At 40.4% G+C, this 16,938-nt stretch overlaps 1 protein-coding gene across 4 annotated transcripts in view; it reads left to right on the top strand.

Annotated features, from left to right (window-relative positions):
• The first annotated feature begins 540 nt into the window (after window positions 1–540).
• cntln (centlein, centrosomal protein) overlaps window positions 541–16,938 on the top strand; it is a 93,189-nt gene continuing 76,791 nt past the window's right edge. For 2 of the 4 annotated variants that reach the window (XM_042225048.1, XM_042225046.1), the window contains exons 1-4: window positions 10,560–11,768; window positions 13,422–13,555; window positions 14,551–14,713; window positions 15,162–15,401. In XM_042225048.1, coding sequence (XP_042080982.1) covers window positions 11,103–11,768; window positions 13,422–13,555; window positions 14,551–14,713; window positions 15,162–15,401 — 1,203 coding nt within the window. In that variant the 5' untranslated portion in view covers window positions 10,560–11,102. Of the gene's footprint in view, window positions 994–1,289; window positions 1,379–4,827; window positions 4,917–6,864; window positions 6,950–10,537; window positions 11,769–13,421; window positions 13,556–14,550; window positions 14,714–15,161; window positions 15,402–16,938 lie in introns of those variants that run through there. The other 2 variants (XM_042225047.1, XM_005932382.3) reach the window with 2 other exon arrangements.

The following is a 16,938-nucleotide window of genomic DNA, read 5'->3' on the forward strand; positions in this document are numbered from 1 at the left end:
TGGAACAAGCAAAGCTTAATACTAAACAATATATATATATTAGCTGTATAATACCAGTAGGCCAGCTCTAATAGTAATTTGGTATTGCTTTGTGGGCCAAATGTAATTAGGCTGTGGGCCAAATTTGGCCCGCGGGCCAGAGTTTGACACCTATGCACTAGCCCATTTAACTAATTCAGTTGCTTTTGAAGGTAAGATTGTAACATGCACCCAGTTAAAATTGCATTGAGTGCATTTGCAGGCAGCATATTCTTTTAATATTAATTATGTGGCACTGTGCACATAACATGATGACTGGGGGTTGAGCCCCCCTAGAACTCTGAACCTAGATTCGCCCCTGAATCTCAATGAAAGTGACCTAAATTGAAAACAAAAATTCAAAGTGAAAAAGAAAATATATATATATATCAGAAAATACAAAACTATGAAACTATTCCTTTTCATAAATAGGGGAAAAACTTCTTAAAATCACAGTTCAGGAGGCTATCAGTGTGCAACACTTCATTTTGGAAAACAAAAGAAAAACAGCAACAAACAACTGTTTTAACAAATCCCAAAAAAGCCAATCAAAACTGACCCGCGCGTTCCCCTTGCCGATCCCGATCATACTGCCATCTATGAACTGCTACTGTCGTGAAGTGACGTGACGGCTGTGACGCGGAGGGACAGAAGCGGAAAACAGCGGGCTTGTTTGAAAAGAGGAAACCGTCTCCCTGGTTACTGACAGCCGTGTTATCCACACAGAAGTTTCATCTGGCGTTGTACAAAACAATATAACGGATGTACACGGGTGAACCCTTCAATTTGTCACAGTTCGAAGTATGTCGTGACGTTTTTTTTTCTAGCGCTCTGACTTCAGAAAGCTGTCAACACCAGAAAGAGTGTAACTCTTTATGCTTTACGTGGCTAACGCTAGCTAAGTAATCTCAGTGTTGGTCTTCCTGGTGCTGCTGCAGGGTTGATATCTGCCTGGTTAGCAAGCGATCGAAATAGGTAAGAACTTATCAGTCCTCTGGACGCTTGCTTATTTCTTCCTCAGCTCGCGGTAGAAACCTGGAACTCCAATATGCTAACATCACATAAATAAATTCAAAGTCCCTGTCGATATGGTTTCAGTCAGCTAAAATCCTTTCCAAGTAGTTTTGTCAATCCGATGCAAAGCACTCTAATCACATGTTGTTTAAATAGCTGAGCTGTGCCATGTTTGTTTTGATCCACTGCTGCAAGTTACTGAGATTTTTCTTTTAATATTTCATCACTACAACCCTTTTTCTTTTGCCTTCTTGCAGGTCTGAAAATGAGCTCAAAAGACGATGCTCGCACCCTGGTATTGGAGGAGCAGGTGAAGACTTTATCAGATGAGCTTTTGCAATGCCAGGTGTGTGAATGCATTTTGTTTTGGGTTTTTGTTTTAAAGCCATGTGCACACACTTCTGTACTTTATCACTGCTCATTGTACAATGTTGGATTTAGTTAAAAGTAGGAGAAAAAAACCCATTTGATTTCCCTAAAATAGGGATTTGTCCAGATTACTTGAGTATAACATCGTTACAACCCTTATCACTACATCACTGTTACAAACAAAGCGTTCATTTGGCTGTGATTTCTACATAACTCTTGTCAGTGTTAAAAAGTGTAACTCACTATATTTATCTTTACTTTATTTATCACTATGACTATGACTTTTTTTCAGACTACATATGTATCACACAGTTGTCAGCACCTTTTACTCTCCAGGCTGAGCATTCTTTTTTTTTTCAATTCTCACTCTCTGCTATAAATTGTGGACCTTCATTAATTTCAAAATTAAGTAATTACTGTTAATTTGATCTCTGTGTGATGCATACCAGCCATGTCACCAGACTTTATTTAATATAAAATGAGGATTGATGAAAGATAAGCATGAGAATAGAATTTCGAGGTCTGTGAATGACTAGCAGGAAAACCACCCCTTTATATGATGCTACTTGTGATTTTAAAATAAAGCACATTTGACTGACTAGATAAAGCATATTTATCTCCCTCATACATATGTAAATGTCCTGATTATACCCTTAATGAATGTCTAGCACAGACAGGAAAAAGTGTGGAGGGCCCCCGTCAGATAATACACACACAGGCACGACATGCTCATGAGCAGATTTCCAAAGGCTTTCATGTTCACTTTGTGAGTCAGTGATTGAGGGAGTCCTTGCATACTCACCACCAGGTGGTGTCTAATAACATGAGTGAATTGATCCCAGCATTTCTCACTTTGTGTATCCGCACCACCTTGCTACACAGGTAGGCAGACAGCTGTGGGGTTCAGCAGATGAGGTGTTACATTTGAGTTTTGTAATAGAAGTAGAAATATAAACCACCTAACATGTTGGGCACAAACATTCGTTGTGCTGCTGTTTGTGTGTAACCACATGTGCGCCTGTTACCTTATTTATCCTCTGCATAAACTTTGGTTTGACTTCGGGAGCCAATTTTCAAGTGTTTATTCAGTGCGAGAACACAAAGGCATCAGAGTGGAGTGAATCCATGTATTGACGTATGTGATTAAATAAACAAAAGAAACATATTGTGTCTTCTGCAAATGCACCGGTAGTCAGTGTGAGTAAGTGACAGCTGAAATAACTTTGCCGGAGACAAGAGGGGAAAAAATCCCCACGACTGTAATAAAAATGTTTATGTAACTGGTTTTGTTAACCTGGGGTTTATTTACTAGAGCTGTTTGTCGAATGATAGAGATGACAGGAAAGTGGAGAGATTTCTGTCAAAGGAAACAAACTTTTCTTGTTCACTGCATGCAGACTGATTATGGTTATGTGGGTAATCATTCTCCAGAGGCCCATTCTTAGTCTCGCCTTGACACACCTTAAAAAAAGAAAGAAAAAGAATTATGTATGAGTGATGAAACGGTATGAAAGTCATTGAATAAAAAGTGAGACAATTATTTGGCAAGTAAATTTATTTTTAAGACAAAGTCGTGTCATCTGATAATGTTAGTTTTGCAAATTTTCTCCATGAATTTTGCCCCAAGAAAATATTAGCCAAGCAAAACCCTCTCTGACATCTAATTTTTGTAATACCGTGATTAGATTGTTTCTCTCAGGGTGTTCCGGCTTCCTCCCACGGTTCAAAGACATGTGCGTTAGGTTAACTGGTGATCCTAAATCGGCCGTAGATGTGTGTCTCTGTGTCATCCCTGAGAAAGACTGGCGACCTGCTCTGGAATAGCCTCCAACCCAACAACCTTGAAATGGATAAGAGTAGGCCTTTTGCCTGCAAACTTTAACATTTGATTGCACCTTTAAACTTAAAAGCCATTATAAAAAATGTTATTCTCACTTGTATTTAGGACTACGCACTGTATACTTTGTTCACTTCAGACTCACTTATATTGAGCTGACACGAAAGCCATCTTTGGTGGTCTTATCTGGAGTAGATCACTGATTCTGCATATCTGAGGACGTTAAGTTCTACCGTGCACAATTTAAATTGTGGCATTTGAATACTACTGATGTCTTAAGTCTCTTGCATGATTACTTCAGGACAGCCATTAACTACAAAGACACTCATCTGTCAGCCAGCAAATGTTCCTGCTAGACCATGCTAATTTTACTAATATGTGGTGAATTCCAGTGGCTCTCGCTCTCTCTCTGGTATGTTTAGCTCGTGGTGTTTCAGTTTCTAGATTCCAAATGAATAATTCAGCCATCATCAAACACATATTCAGTGCATCTTTAAGTACGCATACGGCCGAGGAGAGCTCTTGATGAGGGTCCTGACTGAACATTTGTCCATGGAAGGGCTAATGGCAGCCAAAGGCCAGGCAGAGGGAGACCATGTATTTCAAGTAAACCATGCTGCCTAATTTAATCGTTAGCTGCATTCCAGGGTTGATTTGGTGAGATCTCTATCCCCGCTTCACCCCGCTCCCGATCTGTGTATCCACACACCAAAACACACAGATGCGCATCGAGACAGAGATCTACAGTCCTTCCACTTTATATGTTCAGCTCATGGTCTTATCAAGGTCTGCTTCTGCCACTTCAGTAAATAATTGATTAGACACTTTTGAGAAGGGGGTTAAAATTCATGTGCTAATTGGAGACCAGTAGATTCCAGTGGGAGGGATGACTTTTATCTTATGATGATGTGAACATAATTTATCAGATAATTTTATATTAAGTCGATTTGGTATAATTCTGTCTTTTAATGTCAGAAAATGTAGTTTTTAGATGTCCCTCATTAAATGTAATGTAGCTTAAAAATGTTTGAAAAACCAGCGAGACAATTTGAATTGGAAATGTGTCAGGGGCTGGCTGGGTTTTTCTGCTTGAAGATGACTCTCTCTGTCATCAGTTTTGAGTTTCTTTGGGGCTAGTTACTTTGGAGCTGTAGTGGAAAACATATCCGGAGAGCAATTGATTAATAAAGAAAAATGCAAGCTCGACTGCTGTGTTTTGATTTGGATCCCTGCTCTCCCCAGTCATAAATAGTGCATAATGACAAGTGTCAATGCTCGCTCCCCTTGAGTCGAAGGTCACATCTCAGCGATGGAGATTGCCGCTAGAGAGAGGTTCATGATTAGAGAGGGCAGGACAGATGAAAAAAATATTATATATTTATATTTTTACAAGTTCTTTAAATTATTGATTGACTTCCCCCAGTTGTCATATGCTAATGTCACTGAGCATCCAAATTTTTTGTTTCTCACTGAAAAAGGGCTGTGATGTGTTGCTGCTTTTCCTTTTAGGGGCTTATCAAATGCAAATTTTATCATCGCATTTCTCAAAAATAATTTCTCTTCACTTGCTGAATCCTTTACTCTCACAGGCAGACAAGGAGTTTGTGTGGTCTCTGTGGAAAAGGCTGCAAGTGGCAAATCCAGACTTGACCCAGGCTGTCAGTTTGGTGGTTGAGCGGTGAGTGGATTCATCTTTCACATTGCTACCTGAGAGGCTCAGCAGACGAACCTTCCCCTTATCTCGCAAGTGAAGAGAAGCAAGTGTGTGTGTGTGTGTGTGTGAAAGTCGTTCAAGGGGTGTTTAAAGCACCTTGGCCGTTCTACTGGGGTTATGACGGAATCTGGTGCAGATGCTGATTTAAGCCCTCTTATCCCTGGTCTAGCAGTTCAAACAGTGGAAACCCTTTTAATGAAAACACTCTTCCACTGCTGCTCACATGCTGGACAGTTGAAACAGTCCTGCCAAATACTTGTCTTTACTGGATAAATTGCGAGATTGAATATGACCTCTTTTGCAGGATGGCTAAGCTCCATTGAGAACAGTGGCATGGGAACTTGTAGGAGAAGACACATCTGGAGAAATGAATTGCGTTCCTCTTATGATTAAAAAAAAAACCAAAAACACCCAAAAAACATAACGAGACTCTGATTTATCGCTGAAGTTTGAAAGCTGTTTATTCACGCGTTCCAGCTGCCATTAAATTTTGTGTAAAGCTTTATTTAGTACTTAGGTTTTACTGACTTTTTTCTGTAGGGGATACATTAAATCATATTTTCTTCCTCACTGGTGCACATCGCATACTTTTTGAGGTCTGTCAGTTGTTAGTAGACCCTTAATAGAGGTAAAAACACAGTGCAGCAGCAGAGTGCTCCTCAGTACCTGTGCCTCTCATTTCTACTCCACACCCACTTGAGTTCTTTATAGCCCCTTAGGAAACCCATCAAAGTGGGTTAGTCCGCTGAGACAGGTGGGGCAACATGCACCCAGAGAGTGTATGTGTATTGTATCACCTGATGCGCAAGAGGATATTGACATGGTAATTGTGTCGACTCCAGTCAAGCGCTGTCGTCCACTGGGAGCCGCCATTCATCCCTCCCTCCCCTTCCTGTGTGGATCTTGTAGAGTGATTGGTTGGATGCTCAGGACATGGTGAACATAGTCCAATATATGAGGAGATGCAGCTAGGCCTGCCTGCGTTCCTGCCCCCTCCAGGGACACCAGATACTTATTTCAGTGTGTACCAGGGGAGAGGGCTGATCAGAAGAGGCAAAGAGACGATAGAGAAGGCCTCAAAGACCCGAGGTGTAGAAGAAGCAGCTGATGAGCGGAGGGAACGGATGGTCCCCGGTGGTTCGGAGTAGTTGAAACAAGCAGGTCCCCAATTGCAGACTTGTTTGTGTCTCCGCAAAAGTTCCTTATGATAAAAGAGGTAGTAGTGGGCTTGAGAGGTTTAAACTTTGCTGTATTGTTGCTCTGTAATTCTGCTTAAGTAGCCAGTGAGTAAAAAAAGTTTTTCTTTTCATTTTCTTACAGTTTAGCATTATTAAATATTAAAATAATGATGAGAACACTGGCGACATGTTAAGGCAAAATAATCTTCTTTTGATGAGTGCAGCAGGTGATCAATAATTAAACATTTGGAGTTGAAACCGATAAACTTTTGTCCAAGAACTTGCCCTCTGGGGCAAAATTCAGTGTTTTGACCTTTCCAGAGTAGCCAGCAGATATTTGGAAAAGGGATTGTTGATATCTGGGCCAAGAATTTCCTTTTCCGTGTGTTCACAGTCGAACTATGAATGTAGATGAATTTTAAAAAAAAGTGAAATCACTATCAGTTGATAGCTCATGGTTTTCACCTGCATGCAGCCAATGCTCACTCATAAACTCATAAACCAGAGAACTTCCTATACTGAAAATCTCATTTGTAATGAAATCAATGAGTTCTTCATGCTTATTTTTATATGTAGCATCTGTTTATAGAGAAAAGTTAGAAATCAATGTGTTTCAAGACAGAATATTGAGTGTAAGCTAAATAGTTAAAGCTATTCTTCTGTACGCTCTCAAGTCCTTAATCGTTGCTGACTATTTACACATGTATATTCTGTGTATTTACTCTTCCTTCTAGTGAGAAGCACAAAGCTGAGATTAAGGACAGGAAAGTGTTGGAGATCCTTCAGTCGAAAGACTACAAGATTCAAGAGTTGGAACAGGTATCATAATGTTTTCCTTAACCGGCTTTAACTTTCTAATGCAAACAACTTTTCTTTATGAACATCAGCAAGTCAGTTTCTTTTTTCGCTGCTGGCCTGCTGTCAGATCTGATCACAGGAATTCAAATTGTCACGACGCAGTTTAAATATGTTGAAAATGTTCAAAAAGTGCTGATGCACAAAACAAATTTACAGAGTTTTATGCAAAAACAAAAATCATCACACTTCTGCACACTCACAGAAGTGTGTGGCTGCTGTGATTTACATATCAAAGTAGTCTCTTTCTCCATTTTTCTCACACATCATTATGTTTCCTTGCGTCATATGATTATTATAATTAGGAAAAAAATATTCAAAAGGCGCCACTTTAATGAGTAAGGATGTCCTCACACTAAGCACGGTTACTTTGTACCCTGCCTGAGCACAATCACCTTCCCTGCCCACTTCCCACTGGCCTGTGCTGACACTGCCCTTAATGATCCGACCCAAGTTCACATCAGTTTGTCTCGGAGTGTCAACTCGTCTCTCTTTCTTGAAAAAGCGCTCTGGTAGTACACAATGGGCTCATGAGTGCTTGTGAATGAGCTTTTTATGAATATTGTGGCTACAATGGGGTTGTGGTGACACACTGCGCTCTCACGTGTTTATTAATGAGTTGGCAGAATGATTTCTAATGGAGACAGCTGCTACTCCGGAGTGTGCGTACATAGCAATCATGCTACATGCATACTGTGCTCAAGTCCAAATGAACTATGCCTGGGTTCTCCTCTAAGTGGGCCAGGGTACCGGCACATTACACACCACTTACACTAGTCAAGCAAACTTCACCTTAGGGGTCAAACTCGCTTGGCCACAGAAAGGATCAGTTAATGTGAGTGCCCCCTCAATCCTAGCACAAGACTTGAGGAACACATCCAGTACATATAAACCTAAAAATTTAGGTTTGGGTTTTTTTCTACTTTTTTTCCCCCAATAAGCATTGCAATAAGCCCATACCCTGTGTACATATTGTACACACACGTACATGTACAGCTTCAGTTTCCACGATTAACAAACTGCTCCCAAGTTCCTGCATCGTGTACTGAGCTAAAAGTTAGCTTACCCGGTGGTTGCAAACCAATTTTCCTTTCGAATGTAGAAGCACCACCAACCCTGACTTCACAACAATGAAACTGTAAAACCTGTAGTACTACCACGGTTATGTATTTGTGACTGACTAAATAAGCCATACACGAAACAGTGACCAGGCTCTGTCCTTGAGCATGCTGCTGGCATCTTTGTTGTTCTGCCAGCGATTGATGAAATGCTTTACCTTGGTAGGGAACAAAATAAAGCTTGTTTTCCCTTGTTTTTCCAACTGCTACTGGAATGCGCTCAACTTGGAAGTGACGTTGCTCCCAGCTCTGACATCCGACTTCTGCTGTAAAAGGAATGCAGCATTTATCTTCAGGCTGAGCTTGTGGTCGTATGCCTTCATAGTTGACATTTAAGTTGCAGCCATTTCTAGTGGCTCTTAGTGAGTCTTTCACAGAAAGACAAAACAATCCTTGGGCTTTTTATTTCATTTTCACGGTCATTTTATTACAAACAAGCATTTTTGTCTTGCTTGTTTAACTGTCTGCTGAAACGTTCCTTCATAAATGCCATAAAAATACAAATGAATACAAAATTATTATGCTGCTTTAATATTTCCCTTTAGACCTTTTCTTTCTCTCATACCTGCTTTTTTTGCTCTAACCCCTGAGTTATAGTTCTTGGTGGTATGATGGCTAATGATAATGACATCACTAATGTAATTTACTCCAAATCATCATCTCTTCACCGAAGCATCTGTCAGTCTCATTCATTAGTGTCCCTCACCCAGAATGGTGCTCATTCTTAATGAGACTGGCTGTAATGGAGTCATCAGCTTGCCAGTGCTTTTTGACATTACCCTCCTCAGCAATCATAACAGTTGCTCACTGGACCAAAAAGGTATATGATTATGGTGGACTTTTTTGTGTAACATTTGTACCTTTAAGGTATAAGTCATCATAGGTGACGACTCCATTGCTGTGTTTGCAAGCTTGGCACTTACAAGCAAAAACAAATACTACTTACGGCCTTCTGAATTATCCACGTGACAGTGTGACACAAGTTTCACACTGTTGAAATGCTTTACCCTAATATACAGACATTTGATGGATATCTAGATATCTATCAAATCTGATGGATACTTTTCGGTTATTTTTTAATAGACTGAATTGATGAGGTGGTAGATAGCTGCAAATCCATCCTGTGGGGGTGGGACTTAACTGTGCTCTGTGTCTTTCAACTGCTTTTTAAGAGCTATTTAAATGAACTCATTCATTTATTACTCTCATTCAGTGTAACGCCCATGTCTCAGTTTATATGAGTTTTATAGGAGGAATCCCTTTGTTTCCAAAGCCTGTTTTGCTGTACTTCTTCTGAAAAGTTCCTTGATAGCGCTGCACTCTGTGCTGTGTCATCCAGCCCTCTGACAGTCATCATCTCATCTGCAATCTTAAGCCATACCCTCAGAGTGATTAATAGGTTTTCCTTCTTTTTTCAAGGATGTGATGGTCTGCTGAGTCCACATAGCATCTCAGATTTTTTTTCTTAATGTATCAGTTCTCCCACTTTGATTATGGTTTTTTTTTTTGTTCTTGCTGGTTTTCTTTTTTTTTCTTTCACCTCTTTCTCTCTCTCTGCTTTTGTAACATAATTAGCGTTCATTTTTGAACTGTACTGGGAATTTTCAGACGCTAATCTTTCTGTCCTAGACCTCTTAACTTGGCGCAACCCGCTTCCCCTCCACCCTACTATTCTATCACTTGAGTGCTACTGGGGTTCAAATTGTTCTTCCCTATCTCATTATCAGCGTTTGAATTTATTTTCCGCTCTCCAGTATAAATCTATTAAAGCCCCACTGTTCTTAGCACGGCAAGCTAGGAGGAGCAAGGAACGCTAAATCCACTATCTGGATATATCTGAGCGATTTCCCTCAACATGGCAATTAATTGCATCCCAGAGCACGGTGTTATTTGAGAGAGGAGGGTGTACCCACAGAAGACTGTGGATTACCAGCCAATGCCAAACCCCAGCTGATACAGTGTTAAGAAGCCAGCCTCCTCCCACTAAGGCCATAAAGGCTGCCAAAAAACATGAAGTAAACATATAAAAAGTGGGTGGTCATTACTTTACACTATCGCTTGTTTTAAGAGCTGAAGCATTTAGTCTATTCATTGATTGTCAGGTTAGAAAATTAATGCTGATAATGTTTTTCAGCCTTTCTTTTGTCTGTACACTTAATACTTTGGGGTTTTGGACTGCTGCAAAAATATGACGCTGAATGGCATGACCTTAAGCTCCAGGAAATTCCAACAAGCATTCACTCATGCTTTGTAGATCTCATGAATAGCTCATTAATCAAGGCCAATTGATTATGAAAGCAAAGATAAAAGTGATAGTCTTGTTGTTTTGTTACAACATTTTTAAAAAATGAAGGTTAAAAAAATGATATGCCTAATGTAACCTGTAGTTTTTTGGGGTTTTTTTGTTCTTTCTGTGTCACCCTGATTGCCACAGAGAGTAACCGGGCAGCAGCAGGAGATTAACGGCTTGTTACAAAGGAGGACGGCGGAAGAGGAGAGTGATTTAATGAAGAAGGAGCTGACAGCTCTGCGTGAACAACTGGTCAATAAGAGTCAGGAACTTGAGGTTGGTGGAACAAATTTTCTGTGGCAGTCGGGGCTTCTGCTTTCAAAAGTCTCTCTTCTGCGTGGCACGACAAGTCCCCCGTGGCCTTAGCCTCGGGGGTATGAATCATTTAGAAGAGAAAGAGGATTGTTCAGCCCTCTTGAACGCAATCTCAGTGTCTTTGTGTCTTCTTCTCCTGTCTCCACCCTCGCTCTGTCTCACCCTTTCTTGCTTTCAGCTTACTTTCCCGCTACGGACAACAGAGAATACTTAACAGCTGGAAAGTCTGCATGTGAGAAAGAAAGCGCGAGCCAGAGAAAAGCAGGTTGTTAACTTGCAGATAAATACTTAATGCCTCCTTCAGTGGGGGGAAAGTGAATAATGTGCATGCGATGGTGTGGCTTCTGCCTAATTATGCTTAGATGGGACATGGCTATGATTAATTGATAAAGGGATGGTCCTTACACAGTCTTGGTGGGGTCTCGTGGTGAGAAATCGTGGGGGACAGCATCAAAGGAGACCTAGGTTGAGTCTAATGGGTTTTGTAGCTAGCACCATTCTCATTAGGAGCCTGTCATTAAGGCTGGCAGACTGGCCCCTGTACCTACGTGAGCCCAGTTCTTGCAGCACGGCTCGGCCAACACCAACCAAACGCTGGCCGCGTGGGTCCAGTCATACAGCACAGGTGACCTTGGCCAATCAGCGACCCATGCAGTGGGCTCCCGCAGAAAAAGCCGTCCACTGTTTACATATTCATTTCAGCCTCAACCCCGTGGGCTGCTTCTCTTTTTGGATCTTTGCAGTTTTCTTTTTTCATTTTCTCAGTTTGAAATGCTACTTTTTTTTTTTCTCTTCTTTCGTCGCCATTGTTTATTTGGCCCTATTGACCCCCTCCCCATTCTACTCCTCACACACACACACACATGCCTTCCTTATTCGGGAAATGAAGACAAAATGTAGGAGGAAAGAGGAGGAGGAGCGGCAGGTGGTGCAGGCTCTAGAGGAGGAGAAAGAAGGATTAGCTTCCCGCTGCGCCGCCCTGCAAGCTGACCTGGAGGAGAATCAGAGGCAGGCCAACAGCCAACGAGACCAGAGGGATACTGCCCAGACCAGAATAAAGGTATGAATGTGGGGACAGGTCCACACAAATACAAAGGCACTCACACACACCTTGAACTTTCTGATCCCTCACACCCTATCCTCTTCAGCTTGTGAATATAAAAAGATCTCTGTAGCAAAGCACAGAATTAAATAAACAGGGACTGCACTCAAAGGAAGGACAAAGTTATGATTTAACGTAGGGCAGACAGATCTTCCTGAGTTGTGGTTTAAAAAAGAAAGAAAGAAAAAGAAAAACAAGAATTAAGCAGACCAAACCGAAAGTAGCTTCCATTAAGTCATTGGCCTGTTGGTTCAAGAGTTTGTGGTCAGGTGTGTTTCATTATCCAAATGCAAGCAAATAACTTTCAGAATCTGTTGCTCTGATCATCATTATGGATCGGTGCTTCTTCTCTCTGTGAACATGAAAATTCGAGAAGACATCAACTGTGCTATTGTTTAAACATTCAACCAATCAAATTGCAGTTCTTGAAAATTGTATTTATTTATTTATTTTTTTTTTTTACATTTCAAATTTTATTTCCTAGATTCTCAGGAAGTAAAAGCTACAGAAGAACCTCACATTCCTCCCCTTCCTTATCGACTAATCATTATGAAACATATTGCTCCCCTAGTCAAATGGAATCAGACAGAGAGTCTTGAATAAGTTAGAGCTGCAGAGTAATTACTCTTGGATGGGATGAGCCCAGTGACTAGTGTATGCACATCCATCACAGCCTAAGACACTCCACTTGTTTTATGATTTTTTATTATTTTTTGTGTCATACATTGATTTGAAACTTGGTGATGGAAAATATCAGATGCGCAGGGGATACATCATGCCAATTTGTTTGACATGGCAAAGATTTATTCGGGAATTTATCATTTAATGTAGACCTGTGTGTACTGTTAAGATACACCTGCATAGTTTTAGTATTTTCTTAACTTGAACAGCGGTGGAGGAATATTCTGCAAATACAGAGCCGCAAAGATGTGTTATACGTGAAAAAAATGTGACCGATATAATTATATAATAATTTATAATAATTTCTCATAGCATTCGTCACATAATTTGCTTGATATTAATTAGCGTCGGATGAATTCAGGGTTTGGTGACCTGTACATGTTTGATGTTGTTTAATCTGCTGCAATTAAATGGTTTTTTTAAATTAAAGCAAAGTTAACTAACGCCTTGTCTGCACCTCCTATATACAAAGAAACAGCACAAAAGCACAATAAAAACATTTTCAGATCGACTGTCATGTTAGAACTAAATCTAAATTTTACTATTCGATTACTTCACAGCAACTAGTACAGCTAGTTGCTGTGAAGTAACAAATTGTGGCCGACTTATTACAAGTGTTAAAGAAGGCATCGTAATTCAGGGCTAAGAAGTGAGACCTAGTTTCCTTGCTTTTCTGTCACTTTTTAAATTTCAGAATCATTTATTTGTTTATTTGTAGACAGACAGTCAAAGTAATGTGACAAGTGAATTATTTCAAATTTCATTGCAGAGTCAGTAAATGAAACGATGCTGGTCTGCGTTGGTTTGAGGATTTTGCCATAGAAAATAAACACTGACAAAGTTGACATAATAATTCTAATACTTAAAGCATTTCATTTAAGGATAGCCTCTAAATTTGACAAAATCATTGTTATTATTCTTCTACACCAGGATCTAGAGGAGAAACTGCACAACACCTGTCAGGAGCTGACTGCCTTGCAGAGCCACAGTAGCAGCCTAGAAGCTCTGCTTTCCTCCAAAGACACAGAGTTGGCAACTAAACATGAACAACTTGATCACCTTTGGTAAGTTGTACCAGCTGAGATAGTGTCTCTGTTCTTGCAACATCCAAACCCTAATAGGTGATATTTATGGCTAATTTCATTAGTTAAAGTATAATTCTGTCCGCTATAGACGTACTATATGTGTATACTTCGATTTACATGGGTTACTGCATGGAGGAGTGGGTATATTGCTTCCTTCGCTGTGAGGCTTGGGGGTGACACAGATTTCTTCCACTCTGGCCCACCTAAAGCCACTTGATAAGCCCTGCATAGTGGATATGCTTTAAAAGAGAGAGAAGAGGGAAACAGGGCAGGCTTTGGCTAAGCTTTAGTCGATATGATAAAAACTGTGAGAACTGTAGGAGCCTTAGTGGTAATCTCAACCTTTTTTAACTACTTTTCTGTTTTAATGCCAGAGGCAGTCTGACATGTCAGTCACACCAGGGCTATAGACTATTCTTGTGGATTTAGCAGGGTGATTAAAGATTTCCTTACAAGTTTGAGAAGCGCTTTGTGGTAATTCCATTGGTGGATACTAAACAAGATGGAAATGACCTTTTGGTGCTGATGAATTTTGGTATGTTGAGAAATGTAGCTGCTGTTGACGAAAGAAGGAAATCTGCTGTCATAAATACATTACAATAATGTAATGTGCATACAACTTTATGATTGTTATTGCTCTATAGTTTTGTTGTGCATTTAGGCATTGATGATGATAAAGGCTTATGAATTTGAGTTGCATATTTATCAAAAGTTAGACTTTTACAGCTGTAACACATGTGCTGTTATCTTAAAACCCAAAAGGATTAAAACTGAGTTAATTCAGGTTCTCTGGCATACTTGTTTAAATAGTTATTTTAATATCAGTACACGACCTTTATGTTTCTCACCTTGAATACGTAGTTATAGTTATATAAAAAAATATAACTAAATCCACAATATTTAATGTAAGCAGCACATTATTGTTGTGTACTGTATGACTTTGCATAACGTGTAATGCGAGTGCCTGTGTGTAGTCGTGATTTTGCAGAAGTGCAGACGCTGTACAGACGGAGCACAGAGCATGCAGCGGAGCAGAGCCACCTGATTAAGCAACTGGAAGGACTCAACCTCGACACACAGCGAGTTCTGCGGAACCAAGAAGAGGCTCACTCTGCTGACGCTACCTCCTATCAGCAGGTACTCACAAGTACACACACACACCCAACCTCAAACTCAACAGTGTTATAACCTCTTCATCGCGCTTCACTCAGGCCTCACCAACTGTGGTGATTTATTTCCAAGCTAGCTGTAACCTACAATTATTTTTGGGTCTGCCAGAAAATCATTTTTTCTCGAAGTCTCCTGTTACTGTGACTGGGTTTGCAGCATACTACTTTGCCATGCACGTGGAGGAATCATAGAGAAAGACATTTTGCAAACATAAATCATTTGGGACACGTGTTGTTAACAACTTCTTTTCCCTATTTAGATTATTTAGCTTATCCTAATTTTTCTATTACTGAATATAACAGTCTTAATGTCACCTAATGAGTGGTTTTTGTCATTTTTCTCGCATCGATCTGACCCTTCCATTCCCTCTTGCTTGGATTTTAAACCTCTCTGGCTTATATATATTTGTTGACAGCTATACAAAGAGTTGAGTCAGTGCTACCAGGCTCTCGTGTCTAGTGAGGCCAAGCTCCGCCAGAGTCACCAGGAGCTGAGCAGCCAGCTGGCGCAGAAAGACCAACGGATCTTAGAACTCCAAGCTGGCCTACAACAGCAGCAGCAGGAACAAATACAACTTCAACAGGAGCTGCAGCTGCAACAACAGCCTCAGCTAACAGCCATTTACCCCTCTCCTCAAAAACAAACCAACTTTAAGGTAAGGACTATTCTCATTCTTCACTATGTCTTCCAAAAAGGCCTTAATGATCAAATGCATAAAAACATCTTAGCATAGCAAGTATGCCAATCTATGATATGCATTTGTGTGAGTAAGAGCAACAAAATGTGCATGCTTACAGTTCCCTGGACATTACATCTGTCTTCTTCCTTTCACAACAAACACATTATAGTTTGATAATTCTGTCAATTGCTTGCCTGGACTTAATATCTAATTGTCCCAAGGTACAGAGATGTCAATGTGTAGGTGGACCTGCAGGCACAGTAATAACTGACTGGCCCCAGCATGGCCTGTGGTGGTGGTCTTTAACTCAGAATCATTCGTTTGATATTGCTCTAGTTCACCCTTGATCTATCCATCTCTCTGAGCACCAGTGTCTTTTATGTCCGCTATCTGATCTTCTCTCACCGCCAGTCCTAGGCATACGCGCACTCTCTGAATAACATACTTTAGATATCGCCTTTCTCCCCTCCCACCCAAGTAACTGGAAGTCCTTTTAACACACGCGGGTCAGACAGCAAAGCCACGTAAGAGGTGGAGAGGGGTGATTTAATTGGAACTCCATAATGTTTTTGAAGATGATGTTAGAGTTACAATTCTACATCTGTCAGTCAGCGGGACTTTGGCTTTAGCGTTGTGCCTTTTGAACCAATCGCCCCCAAGGCAATAGAGGCCTTTAGTAACTGCTAACGATATGACGATAGGTGGTAGACCACACAGTGTCAGACACTTGGTTGGGGAAAAAATTAAAATCTTGAGACACTTTATTCCATCAGCAGTTCTCTGGCACACCACTTGACATTTTAAGGAGCCTCTCGGTCTCTTCTGCTCTACGACTTACCATTCCAGTTTCCTCCTTCAGATAACTCCATTTGATGCAGCACAAGACAATATTTTTGCAGCAGCGGAGAAATGTTTTTCTGCCTCCGCAGCGTTTAATTCGTTAATTTGATTGGCTGATTTTCTGAAAGTGCTGCTCCCAGACTGTGCAAGTTAGAAGATATCAGTTCAAATGTTAAGTGAGTTACAATGAACCTGTCTCACTTAACCCTCTTAATTTAACCAGCGGTAAAATATAAATGGATCATTTAGTCAGTAATTAAATACAGTACTGTAGTGTTCCCACAGTAATTAATACTACATTTAGAGTAGATGCAGTTAGTGCTCTGTGTGTGTAGTGTGGGCACATACACTGACTGGCCACAACATTAAAACCACTGACCGGTGAAGTGAATAACATCGATCATCTCGTTACAATGCAGTGTGCTGCTGGGAAATTCTGGGTATTTATGCAGATGTTTTTGGGGGCTTTTATTTTTTTGTGTGTCATGCACCATTTTAAGGCAGGTAGTTTTATTGTGACTTACTGATATATGTGTGCATGTTTTTTTTGTCTCTTACAGTGAAAAGTCAGCTCACACAATTCTCAGGGCTGGGACATAATTAGAAAAAAATCATATATATAACCAAAGCTAAGAATAAATGATAACTTTTGTTTACCGAACACATGTAGCTG

This window comes from Haplochromis burtoni, unplaced genomic scaffold (genome assembly GCF_018398535.1).
Source record: "Haplochromis burtoni strain Fernald_Lab_line unplaced genomic scaffold, NCSU_Asbu1 Contig_158, whole genome shotgun sequence".
NCBI lineage: Eukaryota > Metazoa > Chordata > Actinopteri > Cichliformes > Cichlidae > Haplochromis > Haplochromis burtoni.